The following is a 19,859-nucleotide window of genomic DNA, read 5'->3' as shown; positions in this document are numbered from 1 at the left end:
GCTCTTCTCATCAGGTGGCCAAAGTATTTGGAGCTTCAGCTTCGGTCCTTCCGATGAATATTCAGGGTTGATTTCCTGGTTCTAGGCTGACCTTAAAACTCTTCAGGGGGCGAGCCTGCTGTTGCTGCTAAGTCACTTAAAATCCAGTTCCGTGATCTAAAAAACTCCACTTGGCGTTCCCCGGCCCCAAACCCACCGCGCCCTCGCTGTCACTGCTGAAGCCTCACAGTGCAGCTTTTCTCCAGGATCTCTAGCTGCTTCCTGCCTCAGGACCTTTACAGTCACCATTCCCTCCGCTGGAAGACTCCTTCCCATCAACACCTCCCTGAGGAGGCTGGTGCTTCCCTTCACAAGCTCTCCATCCCATTGTTTTATTTCTGGCAGGTAGCATCTGAAATCTTATCAAGTCCCTTACTAGCCTGAGTGCCCAGTGGGGCAAGGGTCTTACGCTGCTGCTCATTATCTTGGCATAAGGAGTTGGGGTGCCAGGAGGTTGTGAAGGTGGGGTGACACTGCTGCTTCCCTGTCCCTCTGTGGTCCCGCGTCTCACTCCCAATTGTGGAGCAGAGAACCCCACCTATCCCTCCAATGGGAGCCTTGAATGCTGTGTCCTAATGTCCTGCATTTTGTCCTTAGTCAGGACCCCTCCACCCTGCGCCCCAAAATTACAGCGATTTCTCTTGCCTGACAAGCATCTTCCATGGGCCCAGGTGTGAGTCAGACTTCCACAGGCTCCAGGCACTGCCCACATGCACCCAGGAACCCAGTCCCTCCAGCTGCCTTTCTTCACCCATTAACTCAGCCAGGCGTCTGTCTCCAGCACAGACTGAAACCAGAACTTGATCTGATTTCTGAAGATCAATTAAAAGATGTGGCAGTCTTTCAAATGTTTTTTTCCTTAAGTCACTAAGTCATGTCCAATTCTTTGCAACCCCATGGACTGTGCCCACGAGGCTCCTCTGTCCTCTACTATCTTCCAGAGTTTGCTCAAATTCATGTCCACTGAGTTGATGCTTCTATATTTGCATTTAGAAGAAATGCATTCAAAAGCAAGCCTCTAAACCGACAGTACATTTACTGTCGTTGGCAAATGCTCCTCTGAGGCTTTCATACCTTTTACTACCGCACGTGGGCACCAGCCCTGGGTAGAAGAAAAGGGGGAAGAGAAGGGGAAAATCAATGAGTGTTTGTAGGCAGAGGCCAACAGACCTTCAGGTGCCACAAACTGTCTAAACCAGAGTTATTTTTAACTTGCATCGTTTGTGACCTTAAACATGAATGTAAGTGTTATATTAAAAATATGCATGTTTTCCAAAAAAGACAGGAATCAGAAGTTGGTTCCAAGGGGTTGCGTGGAGGGAGGGAACTGGCTGCAGACAGCAGGAACTTGAGGAAATTTTCCAAGGTGATGGAAACGTCCTTTATCATGACTGTGATCAGGTATCCATTTATCAAACTCATCAAACCATACTCTTAAATGGGTTGAATTGACTCTTAGATGAGGTATGGTTAAAACACACCTCAATGAACCTAACTTTAAAATACATATGCATTTAAAATTCTCAAACCATTTCATTAAATTGCAAAGCAAAGACACATGAAACCTAACACACAATACTGTGTCCTATCACTCTAGAAACCAGGGCTACCCTTTAAACCGAAAGGTTTACAGAAAGGCCACGTAAAGAAACTCAGAGCCCACCCCCACTCCATACCTACTCCCCCTGCAAAGCAAGAGGCCCAGTCAGGAGACACGAGAGGGCACACATACTGTGAAAATCTTTCTTTTATTACTGTCTCTTGTGGCAAAATAACATTTTATACAAATAAGTCACCTAGTTTACTTTGGACACAAAGACAATAGAAACTGGAACGAGGATCTTAGGTGAAGGAAGGGGAAAGGGAGGAAGGACAGATTTGGTCATTGACGTTTCTTGTATTCTGTGAAAAATAGACTTACAGGGGAAAAAAATAGACTTTCACAAGTTCAACGACTTTACGTGATCCTTTGTATACAACAAGGGGTAAATCCACCTCCATCAGATCCTTCTTGTGCCTAAGACGTTCCGTGACATGGAATGTGAGAAACAGGATCGACGCTTAGGTTCCTTCACCAGTAGACTGGCATCCTCTCCATCAGGGGTCCTCACCCACAGACACTGAGTCTGTGCTATAATTCTGAGAATGGTCCCCATTCCCCAATCTGAAATCATGGTGACAAAGGCCACCAGGAAGAAACTGACTTTACAGCAAAAAACTAAGAGGACACTGGGAGTACTCAACTGAGAGGATCAGGGTGGCAAGACACACCAGAGCAAGACACCCAACTGGCACACTGGACACAGCCTATTAAGGCTGTTCCAGAAGTGAGTTCCACTTCGACTAAAAAAACAAGTTGAAGATCCCCCCAGCTACTGCCGCATCAAGACTCTTCAGTCTAAGGAGCGCTCCAAGACCCCCAAATCACTGCCCGTATTTGAGAATCGGGTGGTCCATACTTTGAGTGCCTTCAGAAGTCCTGCAAAGCCCTGAATACTTGCGTTCCCTGCGAGACAGCTACGAGCTGATACATGAGGAGAGGATGACCTACTTTATCCCAGAACGACTTTTACTTATTTCCTGTTTACTCTTTAAAACACAGAATAAAATAAACCATGGTCTTCTCTGCAGAAGCTAAAAGGGCATCTCAGCCCAAAGGCGCCACAGGAAAAGAAAGGTGCTCTCCCAGGAGCCTCCAGGGCAGAAGGACAGGAGCGAGACAGGAGGAGGAGGGGTGCAGGCGGCAGCCCTCTGGCCACAGCTGGGTGAGCTGGTCTGCTGGGATGTGTTCCCTTCAGGAGCTGCCTCGCCAGTGCCAGGTCTGAACAGAGGGAGGGCGTGTCTCCCCGGCAGGCAGTTTCTGGCTGGCTGCCCCAGTGCCCACAGGTAACTGCTGCCCATAGTCCAAATTTCTCAACGCCACAGCCTCCTGATTCAGCTTCTGATGAGTTCAGCTACTTTCAGAGAAAGTATAATTTCCAATTCTCTCCCCAGTTCGGGTACAGAAGGATGAATTTCAAGCTTATCCTAGTCAACACCCCAGAGGCTCCTCAAGGTTTCCTGAGTAGCTGGACACAAGTATCTGGAGTCCCAGGTACAGACGCCAGACCTTCAAGTGCAGAAGGGGACCAACCCCTACCCTGCCTCACAGTGGTCTCCAGTGAAACTAAGGCAAACTCCTGGGAAAAGGGCGCAGCACTCTTCAAGCCAGAACACCCGCTTCCCCCTGCCCTCCTCCCAGCAACCACTAACACTGCAGCTGAGGGACAGCCTACGAGCCCACAAGACGGGATCTGTCTGGGACACACTCTCCTGAGCAGGGCTCTGGACAGCTCCAAACCATTTCCTAGATAATAATTAAACATCAAATAGTGGAAACTCTCCCGAGTGGGCTTGTCGCAGAGAGAAGAGCCCAGTGAACACAGATCTGTTGAAGGTGCCCCAGCGAGAGAGAAAGTGAAGAGGCAGCGCCGCGTCTGTCCGCCAGGGACGGGAAGGAGCCACACCTAAGGCACCTGGATTTGCAGCCGACTCCAGTTCTGGGGCTCATCAGGTCTGGGGTGAGCAGCCTGCCCTGCAGGGAGCCCAGTTTCTTCTTGCCTCGGGAGCTGGGTGCAGGGCTGGCACCCACGATGAAACCAGGGTGCTCTCAGTGAGCAAGTTGCTGGCCTCTGGCACAGCCCAGACTCTGGCCTGGCACAAAGCACTGGACCAAAGTTCAAGGCCACTCATGCTCTACAAACCAAACAGGGTGCAACACGGGGCAGCGAAAGGCCAGGTCCACCTGCGGCACAGCGCGGGCCCTCCTCTCCTGGCCCCGCCCGGCCTTTCTCCCCAACACCGGGGAGGCGGCGCTCCTGTCAGAGGTACCACGTGCCTGGGCCCTTCCTACTGCGACCTTCCTATGAACGCTGAGCCCTGGCCACGGCAAAAATCTCATCATAAGGACAGGAGTTAGGCCTGAGCACCTGAATCCACCCACACAGACAGCAGTTAGGGAACTAAGGCGGGGCGAGTCCGTCCAATGAGGGCCTGAGGGAAGTGCAGAGAGACACGTTTTGGAGAACACATGTCTCTGCCAGGCCACCTCAGCCCATTTCCCCCTTTTCCCAACACCGAGACCATTCCGACTAGCGGTCCACAGGACCAGAATCCGCCTTACTCAGGTGGGACCGGCCAGGATGGTTCCAGAGCAGCTTCAGTACAAAAGCAGAGAGGACAAGATCCAGAGGAGCCGTGGGAGTCTGATCGGCACTCGGGAGTCTAGCCACACATCACGTACGCTGGGAGCACCCCTGACATTTTGTAAAACCTCCCCACAAGCCTAGAAATAAAAAACCAGAACACAACGAGGCCTGTGCTGGCCTCGAGCGACACTACAGTTCCCAGAGAGAAAATGGACACATTCGATTTCAGGAGACACTCAAAAGGCAGGAGCTAGGAAAAGCAGAGCAAGCTCATCTTCCGTCTGGAAGGAGAACGGGAAGGCACGGCCAGGCTGAAACCTCGGGGGTGCGCCAGGAGCAGCAGCCAAGATCCCGGAAGTCAGACAGGTAAGGGCTCCCTAGGTTCGGCAGCCTTGCCCATCCCCGCGCCTCAACTCCTGGCCCCATCCTCTGCTCCACTCCGTTCAAGGTCCTCTCCAGCAGGTTAAGGACAATGCTCAGGCTGAGGTCTGAGTGTGCTGATGGCGGCCCTGCAGGTGAGGGAGGAGTCTCAGCTTCACAGAGGGCCCCTGAAGCTACAGAAGAGCCTTCTCTCCCTAGTACAGCTGTGCCTGCAGAGACCCAGGCTCATCAGGACATCCTGAAGGAGCCGGGAAAATAAACTTTCTTTCTATCTGGATTCCAGGAGTCTTATTTTAAGTTTGACTACCTCTGCAACCTAAGGGGCAGGGGGAAAAGGGAGGAAAAAATACAGGGGGAAAGAGACACAGCACTGCTTGGCACCTCTCTTGGAGCACAGGAAACTACCACCCCGGCCTCGGCTTCCGGGGGCCACGTTCCAGATATGTGTCAACAGACAGCAGCTTCAACCACCTCCGTGCGCCAGGACCTCGGGCCACAGCAAAGCACCTCCCCGTCTGCTCTGGCCGCTGCTACTGGCCCCCATTATAGGCATAGTCGGCCTTGTTGTGCATTATCAGCTTGTTGTCGACGAAGTAAAAGCTGTCAGAACGGGTCTCATAGGGATTTTCAATCATCAGACGAACTACAAGTTAGAAGGGAAAAAATGCAAACAGTTATGTGTGAGTCTGCCCTATGGACCAGGTGGGAAAAAACTCAGCATCCCCTCTAAATCCCCAGGTAACTCAGTGGTAAAGAACCCGCCAGCCAATGCAGGAGACAGAAGAGACGCAGGTCCGATCCCTGGGTCAGGAAGATCCCTTGGAGGAGGAAATGGCAACCCACTCCAGTGTTCTTGCCTAGGAAATCCCAAGGACAGAGGAGCCTGGTGGGGCTACAGTCCATGGGGCTGCAAAGAGTCAGGCGTGACTGAGCACCCACACACAAAAGTGCATAAACCAGCCCTTCCTGAAATGTGAGCGTGTGCTATCAGAATAATGAGGTCAGAACAGAGGGAGCCAGGCCTGGAGAGCTGGGGAGACCTGGGACCACAGAGGCCCCCAAACGGTGCGTGCCATCCACTTCCACAGCAGGAGGCCACAAGCGCTGGGCCTGGCCCTCCGTGGCCATCATCAGCCTGGTGCTCAGTCAGAACCCTAGGGAGAGGAGCTCGCCCGTCTGCCAACATGCATCAAAGCAGCTGACTGATTGGTGCTTCTGGCCCCCACGTCCAGACATTCTGGTCCAAATTTAGAAAGTGGTGCCTCACTGGGCCCACCCACAGGCACCCCTACAACAAAGGAATCCTAGGTGTGCAGGGGGGCAAGGTGTCTTCTCCAGAGATGGCGCGTGGTTGTTAACTCGCCAACGATCCTGCAAAGGCAAGCCTGCCCTGGGACCCAGACTTGAATTTTCTGTGTGTTGAGGCAGCTGCCCCAGGTCTTTAACTATAAATGGAGGGTCAAGGGACCTGCGAGCCACCACCCCTGGTTGATTCTGAGTCAGTGATCATGCGCTATTCTGAATCCTCTGGAGGAAACGCTGTCGCTGACCACAGTTCTCAAAAGGTGCGTTGACTGCTTCAAGTTCTCTGAACTCACCAACGTTATTTAGCTCACATCCAGAGGACTGACCCCCATCCCCTTTTAGCTTATCTGGTTTCAAGGAGAGAAAGTTAGATGGCTGGCCTTTGATAAAAAACTTGAAATGCTGTACTTAATCTCTTGCAAGTATCAACAATTCCAGCCCAGCTTGGGGAGCAGGCTTTATAAAAACAGGATCATGATGATAGCAGATATAGTTGACACCCTGCCCACTTCTCATCAATCCTCACTTTACCTGTGAATAGGACTGCTGCACAAGCACAGAGCACTTGTCAGAAAACAACACTCTCAAGGATCTGGGACTCTGAGAAAACTGGTCAGTGTATGCAGACCCTTGCCCACAATTCAACTAAACTCCACCACTACTCACAGATCCCATTGTATCTTCATTGCTCTAGAACAACTTACCCTCACGACTCACAGGCGATGCTAATGTCAAAGAGCCAGATGGAAACCACAGGACTACACATCCTGTTCGTCCTGTCATCGAGTCCATCTCCTCCCTGGCCTGGCCTTCCCTGCTTGGTGCCTCCCCCAGGTCTCCCTCCCCATATCTCTTCCTAAGACCTTGTTTCCATTCTGTCACTCCTGCTCCCACACCTCGACCAGCTCGCTATTTCCTGCCTGATCTATTCTGACAGTTTATCTCATGACCCTTCTACTGGCAGAGAATGAGAAAGAGGTGGTCCTCAGATTGAGAATCCCACTCAGCTTAGTTTCACCAGAGCTCTGATTAAGGAGGAAGCAAAGGGCCAGTGCAGTGCTGAGCAGGAACTGGGGTTCAGAACAGTGAAACCGTGACTGGCTGTGTATGGAATGGGCACCCCGGGGAGGGCCGGGGTCTCCTCTCATCTCCCTCCATTACACCCTTCCCTGCACAGGCTTCTTAAAGGATGGCCTGTATCAACAACTTCAGAGTCCCGCTGCCAGCAGAGCCAGAGTGTGAAACACGAGACAGGAGCGAAAGGAAATGAGAAGCCTGAGGTCAAGTGACTGGAAACCCATCACATCCCTGGTTCTCTGCCAACGAGATCGCCAGACCAGATGGATTTCACTTCAAGGTCCACTCCTGCTAAGCTGAAAGATCCAAAACGTTGCACAAGTCAGGGGATACCTACTGACATCCTCAGAAAGTTGGGGAAACTCATAGATGTGCTCGCAAGTGTTCCTGCTGCTGGGGATGCAGAAGCCGAAATCAAAGTCAAAATTTTTCAGCAGCCGTTCCCGGAAGTAGTGCCGCTCGATCATGCGGAAGTTTGACACAGGTTTGTCTCCCACGGTGAACTCCACCCTGCGAAACACAATCTCCGTAAGCTCGGCTTTGTTGCCTCCTCCCTCCGCTAGAGCCAACCCCAATCCAACACAGGACATTCTTCTCTGTGAACCAGAAGAAGGTGCTCCCCTCAGGAGATGCCGGGACTCACGTGGCGCCCACGGTGCGCAGGCGGAGAAACGCCGGTGTGAACTGGTAGCGGACGAAGCGGCCTGCGCTGACGTCCACATCTCCGCCTGCCTCCCCTTCCTCCTCCTCTTCCTCCTCCTGGTCTGAAAGGGCACACGGAACGCCAGCTCAGCAAAAAGCACGACCAGTCCGGGGTACCGACACCCGCAGCAGGACGGCCGTGCTCACTGAGCACCTGCTGAAGATTCCTGGCTCCATCCTGCACACCTCACAGGGTCCTAACAACCCTGGAGGTGTTGTCTGCATTTTATCTCCACTTTACAGACCCAGAGAGGTGAGCTTATGGGTCCAAACTCCCCCCAGTCTTCAATCAAAACCCCAGGGTTGAATCCCTGGTCAGGGAACTAGATCCCACATGCCACAACTAAGACTCAGAGCAGCCAAAGAAGTAAATTGAATAAATATAAATATTAAAAAAAAATTAAAATGAAAATAACGCTGCCGAGAATTCCCTGGTGGTCCAGTGGTTAGGACTCTGTGGTTCCACTGCAGGGGGCATGGGTTGGATCCCTGGTCAGGGAACTAAGATCCTGCAAAGCCATAGCAAAATATAAATAATGCTGCTACATACAATATCCTGTAATAAACCATAATGGGAAAGAAAATGAAAAAATATATAACTATACACCAGAAAGTAACACAACACTGTAAATCAACTATAAATTTAAAAAACTTTTAATGTTGTTGAAAAAATGGAGCCAACAGACTTACTCAATACAAAACTGCCATGAACTTTCAATTTATAAAAAAACACACTATCTCAATTTATAAAAAAACACACTATCTGTGAAGTTCAATAAAGCGAAGTGAGCCTACAGTAAATTAAGGGAGCAAGGATGTAGATCCAGGCCCATCAGACTCGAAGCCTATTCTTAAACACGAGGCTATTTGCCTTTTATATAACCTGAGGCCTTGGGCCATGTCCTAACGCTGAAGCCTGAACACCAGGTGGGTACCAGGCCCCTGAAGTGGTCTGTGCTTTACAGACCAGGTCGGCTGTTGACCAAGTTAATGTGCTTGCTGCTAAGCAAAATAAAGAGGCTGCAAAAGTTGAAACTATCGAGAAGGCACCTCCAAAGAATGCAGAAATTTCTGGCACAGCAAAGACAAATCCCTAGAAATAATTCTGCTATTTAAATGAAAGACAGTGACCTTCAGCCTTGGGGAACTGCACCTCCTTGGATTACTACCTATTCCAGGCCATACCAGGCCCAACACTCTGACCATCTGAGAAAGAGTGAAGCATGAAGCAGATGGGCCATGAACCAACACGCAGGACCCAAGAAAGAAGACGGTCCACACCAGTAATGATGGGCTCTGGTCTAGCCCATTCCTGAACCCAAAAGGAACTGGCAGACATTCTAATGTGAACCAGGAGTTAGCGCCCTCTCTAGCAGCCACCCAGTGTCCAGCAAGAGCATTTTTTTCCAGGTCTAGGCTGACCAATACAATAAGAGAAGTCTTTTTTAGCATCAAATATCCCAAGAGCAGTGGACAGCCAGACTGAGTGGGAGTTCAAAGGTAGACTCCAGAGGCCCGGCTCCAACTATGGGATTCAGAAAGAAACAGAGCAGATCTTCTTGGGGATTCGAGCTCATCAGAAAAGTGCTGCAGGAGGGCTCTGGTTCGGCGTGCACCTTAGTCAATCAAGGTCCTTAAAGGCTGGACGGGCTGAAAATCAAGGTATTTTTACAGTGTCTGGTGCTGACCTTCCTGTGACAGTTCAGTTTTGTACTGAAATGACCATTCTCAGTCCTGTCTCATCCAAATCCATATACCCGAAGTAGCCCTGGTGTTCCCTGGGTCCTGGGAACATCTTAACACAAGGACAGGAAGCTTAGAGATGCGAATGGCACAGACCCAGGAAACTAGGTGGCCCCGACCCTCCCAATACAAGATAAGTACCTACCAGCTCGAGCCTTAGTGCCCTGGTCAGTCCAGGATTATGGTAGCAATCTCACGTTGGGTCAATCAGCAAGGAATCTCAAGTGGGGTCAAGAGACGGATGCCTTAGTCTGGCTGAGACTTTTTCATGAAACCCTTTGACTTACTTGGTTACTAACAGCTGTCTTACCAAACTTACAGGCTCCTTCTGAATAGCAAATAGATGTGAAAAGCTTGGCAAAAAGAGGCATTAGCACAGACTGGCTGCAACTCTGGACTATCTGGGCTGGAGTTCTAAAAACAAACTCCAGGGGGCGCTCAATCTCCAGTGACATGCTCCCCAGACCTACAAGTGGTCCCCTAGTCAGAAATGAAGTGCCCTGGAACCACATCACAAGTACGAGCAGTATTCATTCAAGGCTAACTGAAGGGGTCCCAAGCAAATGAGTTCACAGGCCTGGGCCTTCTGATCATCCAGAAAATGCTGGAGATTAAAATCCAAACCGGGACTAACTAGGAAATCTGAGACACTATTCAATGGAAAGGGCGTGAGAAGAGAAAGAAACTGCCTCATGATGTGGACTGGAAGCCTCCCTATCGCCCTTCCAGAGAATCCCCACGACTCAAGGCTCGGGCAGGCTTTCCTCATTATACTTTCATTTCAAGGATTCCTTCCTAAGTGGAGGTGACGCGATCAGATCAAAGAGCATGGGACCTTAGGAAAGTCACTTGGAAATTCTGGGCCTGTTTCCTTATCTGGAAGATAAGGATAATAACTCCTCACAGAGGTGTGAGGATTCCATGAGATGATGTAAACAGAAAACCATGGAACTGATAACCAGTGCAGAGTAAATACTCAGCAAGCACAGCTTCAAACCTGTAGGCCAGGCTTTAGGAGGCGGCTCAGAGGCAGGCCTTGCGGCGTCCATGATACAGGATGCAATGGCACACAAAAACTCAAGCCTCAAAGACTCTGTGCTCCGACAGTCAACTGACTACTGTTGATGCGATACTGAGACCTACCTGAAACACAAGGTTTGGCAATTTCAAAAAGCACTGTCCCTGTCTCCAAATCCCGAATTTTGAAGCGGGTAAAATCAATACTGTAGATGTTGTCTTCAGGTTTACATAAATAATCTGAAAATGAAAGAGAGAGAGAGAGACCAATGCTGTTAAATAATCCTCCGAAACTACCATTTCCTTCTCAAGTTGTGAAGCAAACTCGGGTTGTTTTTTTTCTTACATAAAATATACCCCAAAACTTCCTCTTATGTTATAGCCAAAAGTTGCATGCAGAGAATTATGGGATCCAAGAAAGGAGAAAAGTGCATGGACTTGGTTTAGATGGAAGATTACCGTAACACTTAGAAACAGGAATGGTAGAAGGGAATTTCTCTGGAAACACTTCAAAAATGACCTAAAAACCTTTCATCAGAAGTCAAAACACAACAGAACTTTTTTAGAAATCCATTTAAAAACATGCTGACCCAAAAGTCAGACACGACTGAGCGAGCACACACGCATGCACGCAGTGGTGAATGTGGTGCATGCCTGCTGACCGTATCACAAAGCAGAGATCAGCCAACTTTCTCTGTAAAGGGTCAGAAAATGAGTAACTTAGTTTTTGAGGCCACACACTCACTATCAGAACTACTCAACTCCGTCACTGTAGCACAAATGCAGTCACACAACTATTTACAGACAAAAAAATACAAATTTTATATAACTGTGTGTCCCAAGAGATTTTTTTCCCCAACCATTTGAAAAGGTAAAAATCATTCTTGGATTGTGGGCTGCACAAAACCAGGCGGTGGGCCCTACCCACCCAGGTGGCAGGACAGATTTGCTGGAGAGGGCATGAGGCCAAAGGGAGATGGAGCCGCCAATAGCTTCATCTGTTAATCAAGACAGTGCTGACCAAAGATGATTTCATTTCTTTCTTTCCACCATGACTCCTGAGAGCATCATCTCCACAGTTCACTTTGGTACTGTATCTTATACTGCCTGCTGTGTTCGCTGTTTCATGTTTTACAAGCTGACTCTCCAATAAGATGGCAAAATTGAGAGCTACTGATTATTCCATAACTTCCCAAGGCACTGATATTGGTTCTGCACCTTTACAGGGGCCTCAATCAATACCCTGCTGAACGGAAGAGACTTTAAGAAAAGTAACAAACTCCAGAGGTCACCAAGCTGACTTATGACTTTCTCCAAGAAGCTGCGGAGGTGTTCTGAAACAACGGCACCAAGCTCAAGTTCCTACACAGGGCCTGAGTGCCCTCTGAGCATGCCACTTAGCGTCAGGCACTAGCGGCTAGATTCATCCTTGCTATCAAGAGAAAGCAGGAGGTGAGAAAAGGTGAGGTGGTGAGCATTTCCACACTTTCAGAACCCCTGGTGATAACTGGGTTGGAATAGAAGCAGCTTTTTCACAATGTTTCTATGAAACAGAAGAGCAAGACCTTCTAAAGCCACACTCAGGATAGTCCCAAGGCAAACAGTGATTGAAAACGGACACGTGACAATACTCAGAATCAAATTAAAACTGTCTTAGAAGATGGGAATTCTATTTCACACAGGTTGAACCAAGGCCTCAAACTGCCATCCTCAAATCACTGGGATGGCCTCCAGCTTCCTGAGGGCCACCTGAGCTGTGGACCAAAGCAAGTCAACAGATAAAAGGAGAGCAGCCTTAATCCATCAAGCTGGTGCTGGGGCTTCAAAGTTAGAAGTCCAGAGGATGGAGCAGGTGGGTGGGCTGGGCAAGCAGGATCTAACCTATGGACTGGAAACTCAGGGGGAAACAGCGGCAACAGAAAGGGCATCAAGTAAGAGGATGACCTGGAAGAGAACAGGAAGAGGGAGGAGAGCCAGGACAGGTGGCGGGCTATGTATTTCTTCTATCAATAAAAGGTGTAAAACCGTTGCATCCTATGCAAGAAATGCATCTCTGATACTCTGACATATTCATCAATCACTAGATCAAGTGTCAAAGGCAGGATTCACATTTAGGTTTTATACGTGGAACTGAAACTTTATTAATATATACATTACATACATATAAATGAGGCAGAAACTCCGCGGCAATGTACTTAAAGAAAAGAAAAGCCCACCTGCACACAAAAAGGGCAACGCTTGGGACCCAAAAGAGGCAGGGGGCCGAGGCAGGGAGCCACAGCAGGCTGGAGCCAGGAGGGGCTGTCCGGGGGGCCGGAGTGGAGGGAAACGCGGAGAAAGCAGGTAGGGTCTGGGCTGGCAGAGGGCAGCAGAAGCTGGCTCAGGTCGAGGGGGCCAAGCTGAGCAGGAACTTCTCTGATAGCAGCGAGCTGGGGGCTAAGGGAGTCGGGGAGAGGCAGCGGCCCACTTGCCAGGGTCAGGAGGAGCTAGTTAAGAAGCCAAGAGAGGGGGTCCCCACCCAAAGAGATCCAGCTGAGGAGGAGTACGGTCGGCCGGGCCTGAGGGCCCAACCGGGACGGGCCACAGGGAAGCCTGACGTGGCCGGAGTCAGGGGAGGGCAGTCGAGCTCAAGGGGACCCATCCCCTTGAGGTGTAGGTGAGGGAGGGGAGCGCCGACTCGGTCGGGCGGAGCAGTGGGCAGCGAGGCCTGGCCAGTCGGGGACGCCTGGGTGGACCCCCTGGGCCAGCCGAGCCGCGAGCGGCCGGCTCCGCGGAAGGCGACACGGGGTCCGGGGGCCCGGCGGCCCGACGCCGAGGGGAGGACGCGGCCGGCCCCGTACTCACTCTCGGTGACCTGGCTGAGGCGCAGGACGTGCTCGGGCCGGATGGTGTCCAGAGCCAGCAGCTCCTGCTCCGTGACCGCTGCCCCGATGCCGTCGTCTGCCGCGTGGTGGGGCGCCTGCCGCCGCCCCTTGAGCCTGTTCAGGACGCCGCCGCCAGCCTTCTTCTTCTCTTCCTTGCCAGTTACCAGCCCCGCGGGCCCAACGGCCGACCCCAAGGCCGCAGCCTTCGAATTCGACCCGCTCATCGCTCCGCCGCCAAGATGGCCGCCGCCTCCGCAGCGCCGTAACTATGGAGAGAGGGGGCGGGGCCGGGCTGGGACCTGAAGGCGGGGCCGAGGTGGGCGGGGCCTGCGAGCCGCGTCGCTGGCGCCCCCCGCCCCTACCCTCCCCCTCAAGCCCCGACTCCAGCACTGGTCCAGCCAGGTGGGCCGCCACGTTAGTACCCCGGACTCTCCACTTGGCCCCCGAAGTCACCCCAAACATCTAGCATATATTTCGTACGGTCAAATGACTTTCTAGCACATAAAATGCAAACAAGGCATCTTGAGAAAATGTGGTTTCATCTGCAGTCTAGAAGGTAAGTTAAGACTGTGTTTGCTGTGCAAAAGCAGCTGTCCGATTAGATTTCCATTCTTAAACCCTACTGCGTCAGGCTTTGGGCTAAACATTGAACTGGGCTGCAAGGAATATAAGAATATGAAAGGGGGCAGGGATTGAGTCTGCTGTATTCACCACTGTATTTGGGCAGCCTATAAAGAAAGCTGAACACCAAAGAATTGATGCTTTTGAACTGTGGTGTTGGAGAAGACTCTCGAGAGTCCCTTGGACTGCAAGGAGATTCAGCCAGTCCATCCTAAAGGAAATCAGTCCTGAATATACATTGGAAAGACTGATGTTGAAGCTGAAACTCCAATACTTTGGCCACTTGATGCGAAGAACTAACTCATTTGAAAAGACCCTGATGCTGGGAAAGATTGAAGGCAGGAGAAGAAGGGGATGACAGAGGATGAGATTTGTTGGATGCCATCACCAACTCAATGGACATGAGTTTGAGTAAACTCCAGGAGTTGGTGATGGACAGGGAGGCCTGGTGGCTGAGGTCCATGGTGTTGCAAAGAGTCAGACACGACTGAGCGACTGAACTGAACTGAGCTAATGCCTGTTGTTCAGTGGCTAAGTCATGTCTCTCGGAGACTCCATGGACTGCAGCACTCCAGGCTTTCCTGTCCTTCACTGCCTCCTGGAGTTAGCTCAAACTCATATCCATTGAGTTGGTGATGCTATCCAACCATCTCATCCTCTGTTGCACCCTTCCCCTGCCCTCAATCTTTCCCAGCCTCAGGGTCTTTTCCAGTGAGTCGACTGTTCGCAACAGGTGGCCAAAGTATTCGAGCTTTAGTCTTTCCAACAAATATTCAGGGTTGATTTCCTTTAGGATTGGCTGGTTTCATCTCCTTGCTAAGGGATTCTCAAGAGTCTTCTCCAGCAGCACAATTTGAAAGCACCAGGTGCTCAATAATGACTGACTGACAATGAATGAATGAGTGAAGGAAGGCTTGCACAGGAGGGTGCTATGGAAGAGCTCCCACTTTGTTGGGGAAGACTGTGAGGTACATAATTCACTACATGGCCCTTCCTCTTGACCAGCCTAGTGTAAATGAACTAGAAGAAAAACCAGACTGCTAACTGTAGCAGCAGAGGTGCTACCAGAGTACACAGGAGAGGTCTGGGGGGTGGGAGAGAGGCTTCAGGGGTAACGTCTGCACTGAAAATTGGAAATTCACCATTATGTCAACTGGAGGTGAGTGGGAGGGGGGAAGACGCTGCCCTCTTACACCCCAGGTGGCTCCTTTGCTCGAGTCAGGATCCACTTTCTTCTGTGTTGGAAGGCCCCCGGCCTGAGTGCTGCAAAATGTGTCTGCAAGGCTGATGTCACCTGTTAGGCTCAGGCCAAAGTGAAACTCTACCCATCTCTCTACGGTTAGCCTCAAAAGACTGGATTTATGCAGGACTTGCTGAGTCCTCTAACCTGATATGAGGGGTTTGGGAGCAGCTGATAAGCCTCATCTAGTTTCTGGATAAAATCCAAACCTGACTCCACCTCAGTTGCCCAGCAGGGTGAAACAGTATGTGGTCAAGTTCCTGTCAAAATACTGTCCTGTCTTGGAGAGATTACCCACCCCCACCTCTTCCCCCCACCCCGGGTGGGACTTCTCAAACAGTTCAGGGAATTTTAAGATGTGTACAGAGAATTAAGCTCTTTCCCTTTGCAAACAATTCTTTTCAAACTACTCAGCAGTAAGTAGCTACTGAAGAATTTCCTAAAATGTTAATATGCTACTTGATTGTGAATCACTAAGATGGTGATGGGCGGGGCGGGGGTGAGCATACAGCCACTTCCCACAATCACTTGCTCCATGAATCTTTGTTCTCAGAGCACCAGAACTCGAGTTACCTGGATCCCGGCTTTTCTCTTTTTAGGGATGATGACAAGCGTGTTGACCACTTTATTTGCAATTCCACATCCAGGAATTTAGCCGATATGTGTTCACAAAGATGAGGGACCATTCTAACACTGAAAAGTTACAGTAAGTTACAGTTGCATCTATTCATGTCATACAGCTATTAAAAAGACTGAGATCGGTCTCCATGTACTAGTATGGAGAGACCTCAAAGATAGATTAAGTTTGTGGGGGGAGGTGGACAAGGCATATAATCCCATTCACTTAAAATTTAAAAGTACATGAGTATTTGTATGTGACTGCAATGGAAGGGGTTTGGATATAATGTATTAAGTGACGTTCCCATTGGGAAGCAGTGTATCAGAAGGGACTGAAGGGGGATATATTCTCTTTCAACACTCTTGAGCTGCTTCTATGCTATTTTATCACAACAAGCACATGATCACGGGCTGCTTGTTTACTTTGAAATAAATAAATAACTTTGGATCTGTGTCTGGAAGGTAGATTCTAAGTCAAAGTAGCCTTATTATCTCTTAAAAACTTGAAAGCTACCTCAGACTGGATCACTTTTTTCTGTTCAAAAAGAAATTTAAATAAATACTGCCATATATGGGAGCTGAGGCCTGTACTCTTTCTGATCACTATCTGTAAACTGTGGTTAAAAAGATTATGTCTTTAGGAGAACAGTAAGCACCCCAAAAAGAAAGAAAAAATATCTGTAATTATTCCTTTTTAAAAAGGAGTTGGAAAAATCAGGGCTGTAAACTCCAATCAGCCTCTCCTCACCGAATCTTCCTAAGGTATGTCAAAAGGCTCTTAAATAAAAAGTGTTTTTTGAAAAGTACGTCTTCTCATTCCATTTGGTGGAAAAAGGAAAATAGAGATTTACTGCATTAAACAACAGCCCCCTTGTCTGCCTGGGCCAGAACATGGGAACACAGGAGTGGAGAGGCTGACCTCCCTTTCTTCCCGACTCAGTCCTCTTCAGGTCCCTCTCCTTCAGTGGGTTAGTTTCTTCCCTGTGAGAGCTGTGCCAGTGGCTGTTTTCCAGGACAGTCTCAGAGTTGCCAGGCAGTCGGCCTCAAATCAGGCCAGGCAGGTGGGGCCCAGAGCTGGTGCAGCCAAGGTAAGCGGGACATCACAGGGCTTTTTTCTGCTGAGACAGGGAAGTTCAGTCCTTCCTGCTGCCTCCCTGAGGTGGCATCCATTGAATCCTCGGGTCATGGCTGGGACTGCAGGCGGGCCTTGTGGTCTGGGAAACTGAGAGCTAGTAATTTCCCTAGTACCCAAGTCACTTCTCTCCCTGGCTGAGGGCTCTTTAAGTATTCATTTATTACTTTTATCCCACCTGCTTCCAAAAAAGATTCATGGTATATTCCAAAGTCATACAGCATAAGACTGGTGGGCAGACATTTGTGTAGTTTTCTTGAGGGCAGAAATTTCAGCATTTTAAGTGCATATATGGATTTTGGTTTGTACCACATGGCACACAGGATCTTAGTTTCCCAACCAGGGATCGAACCTGCAGTCCCTGCAGTGGAACTAAGGAGTCTTAACCATATACTGTTTGCATATACTGTTTTCAGTAATTCCTTAATGGAATTCAAAGGCACATTTGCCCATGTGCAAAATAAACACATACGTAAATATGTGTATGCATGCATGTTCAGTCGCTTCAGTCGTGTCTGACTTTTTGTGACTCCATGGACTGTATATGTACATATATAAATACTTATAAAATGGAAGATATAAACCAAACATAAACATGTGTATTATCCTCTAGGGATTAAAGAGGTAGGGCTAAGACCGATGAATATTTTTTACATCCTGTACCCCATATAAAATTTTTAAATGTACCTTTGCACTTTGTATCACTAAGCCTTAAAAGGTTACTTTTCTTTTTCAGAGAAAGAATAATATAATAAACCTCTGTGTAACCAACACCCAGCTTCCTCAGTTATCTACCCTCAAAAGGTTCCTTCTTAAAACTAGTACATCATGTTTTATGTCCCTTGATATGTTCCAGCGTATCCTGGTTTACAGTCTATGGGAACTTGAATACTGTATAAAATCTCAATTATGTGGAACTGGTTCACAGTGCTTTTCAAGTCCACTATATCCTTCTACTTCTCTGCATATTCATTCTATTAATTTTTGAGAGTTTGATACTGAAACAACAACTAAAAATCTTAAGTTTATCTACTTAAAAAGATAATTGTAATATGTAGAATGATATGTAACCTTGTTCTGTATTTTCCAAGTTTCCTGTGAATATTTTATCATACTTTCATAATTTAAAAAATTAAAAAAAATTTTAATAATAAACTCCATCTCAAAAAAAAAAAAAAGTCATACATCGATGTTAAAAGAACACAGGGTAGGTCGCGTATGCCCTCTGACCCTTTGTTTTCTTATTTACACGTCAGGCCAGTGACTGGTCTTTCCTGGGGTTGAGAGGAGATGAAAACAGCAATGAAAAGCACTGTGCTGGCGTCAGGGAGAGTGTCTCATGAACAGTCGCTATGGCAATACATTTAAGTGCCCACTTTCTCCACGACCCCTCTGCTGAAGGCAGGCACCCTGGGCAGGGAAAAGCCATGGAGCTGGATGGGCGAGTGCAGTGCAGTGACTAAAAGAACAGTCATGTCAGCACAGAAAGGAGATGTGTCAGGGACCAAGGTTTAAGGAAGCAACAGGTGGGAGGTCAAGTAGAAGCCATGAGAAAACCCACAAGAGGGGCTTCCCTGGTGATCCAGTGGTTAAGACTCAGCACTTCCAAGGCAGGGGGCTCAGGTTCAAACCCTGGTCAGGGAACTAAGATCCCACATGCCTCATGGCTAAAAAGTAAAACCCAGGAGAAGGAGTCTTAAGGCCCAAGCCAAAAAACAAGTGGGTTTGTTTTTCACTAATTAAGTGGTTAACAACAAACAAAACTAAGACTCTTGGGCCAAATAACTGTGGTGAGGTGCCTACCATTTCCGGTTGCTAGAGAGCAGAGGCCGTCTGCTCCGTGCTTCGCCTCTGTTCCGCCTTGACCTCTCGCCATTGCTATGGCAACAGGCATTCCAGTAAATGTTGGAAAAACTCTTTTCTTTCTTCCTCTATGGGGGTGGTGGAGGGGCGTGGGGTACTAAGTATGGAGAAAGGTCCGACACATCGGCTCCAGCCAACCGGGAGCCTGATTTCCTCAGCGAGATTAAGATCTGGACCCAAGAGTGGTTTAACCCAACCCCCGGCACTTGGCCCAAGACCTTCTGTCAGACAATTTCCCTCCCTGTGAGTCCCTAGAGTAGGGCTTCTTCAGGTCTCTTCCCCATTTGGCAGCTCACGCGAAGCTACTTGAAATAGTAACAGCCAAGTCTAAATTAGTCAAGAACTCTAGTTATGGGTGGGCTCAAGCTAAGAATGAGGCTCTGTGGGCCTCCTGGCTTATTTGAGCCCTGAGAACAGACTCCATCAACAGTGGTTTCATTCTTGGAGCTGAGCGCTGAATTCTGCCCTTCAAGGGATAACTGAGGGGAGGCAGGCCACACTCTCCCTCCCTCTCCCCATACCAGCAGCCTTGGTTCCTGCTTGGAGAATCACAGAACATGGCGTCAGGGGTGGGGGCGGGGGGGGGGTGTGTGGGAGAGTCATGGTCAAGAGCGAGAGAGTCCTGATTTAAAACCTCAGCCCTGCCTTTTGCTGGCTTTGTGACCTTCAGCAAGTCACTTCACCTCTTAAAGGTGAATACCAACTCGTTTGTTAAAGATTAAACAGATTAACGTCTGTGGAAGTGCTGGGCCTTCCTGCCAGGCCCATCTCAAAGGCTCAGTCAAAGGTATCTGTAATGATTATTGCTATAGCCTTAGCAAGATCATGGGCTTTCCAGCCAGACAGACTGGGTTTGAATCCTGGCTTGACCATTTACTGGCTAGTCTGGGGTAAATTTCTGAAGTTTTCTGAGCTTCGTGTTTCTGAGCTTATCAACACTGACAGCACACTATAAAAGGAGAAAGCAGAGAAAACCATCTCATGGCCGAGTCTGTCCACAGGTTATTGTGGAAGCTGAGGGGAAAACCGGAGGGGAAGCAGCAACGGGCTCAGTGTGTCTTGGAAATGAG

At 49.1% G+C, this 19,859-nt stretch overlaps 1 protein-coding gene across 1 annotated transcript; it reads right to left on the bottom strand.

Annotated features, from left to right (window-relative positions):
• Positions 1-1,768: 1,768 nt before the first annotated feature.
• On the bottom strand, positions 1,769-13,591 carry UNC119B (unc-119 lipid binding chaperone B). The gene is made up of 5 exons (XM_061385062.1): positions 13,296-13,591; positions 10,578-10,691; positions 7,633-7,753; positions 7,327-7,499; positions 1,769-5,250 (listed from the first exon to the last, which is right to left on the bottom strand). Exons 1-5 carry the CDS (start codon positions 13,537-13,539, stop codon positions 5,138-5,140), a joined length of 765 nt encoding a protein of 254 aa, XP_061241046.1. The 5' UTR covers positions 13,540-13,591; the 3' UTR covers positions 1,769-5,137.
• Positions 13,592-19,859: the final 6,268 nt, after the last annotated feature.

The sequence above is a fragment of the Bos javanicus genome, chromosome 17 (genome assembly GCF_032452875.1).
Source record: "Bos javanicus breed banteng chromosome 17, ARS-OSU_banteng_1.0, whole genome shotgun sequence".
Taxonomy (NCBI): domain Eukaryota; kingdom Metazoa; phylum Chordata; class Mammalia; order Artiodactyla; family Bovidae; genus Bos; species Bos javanicus.
Note: the sequence above shows the minus strand (reverse complement) of the source record. Positions and strands in the feature narration are given on the sequence as shown.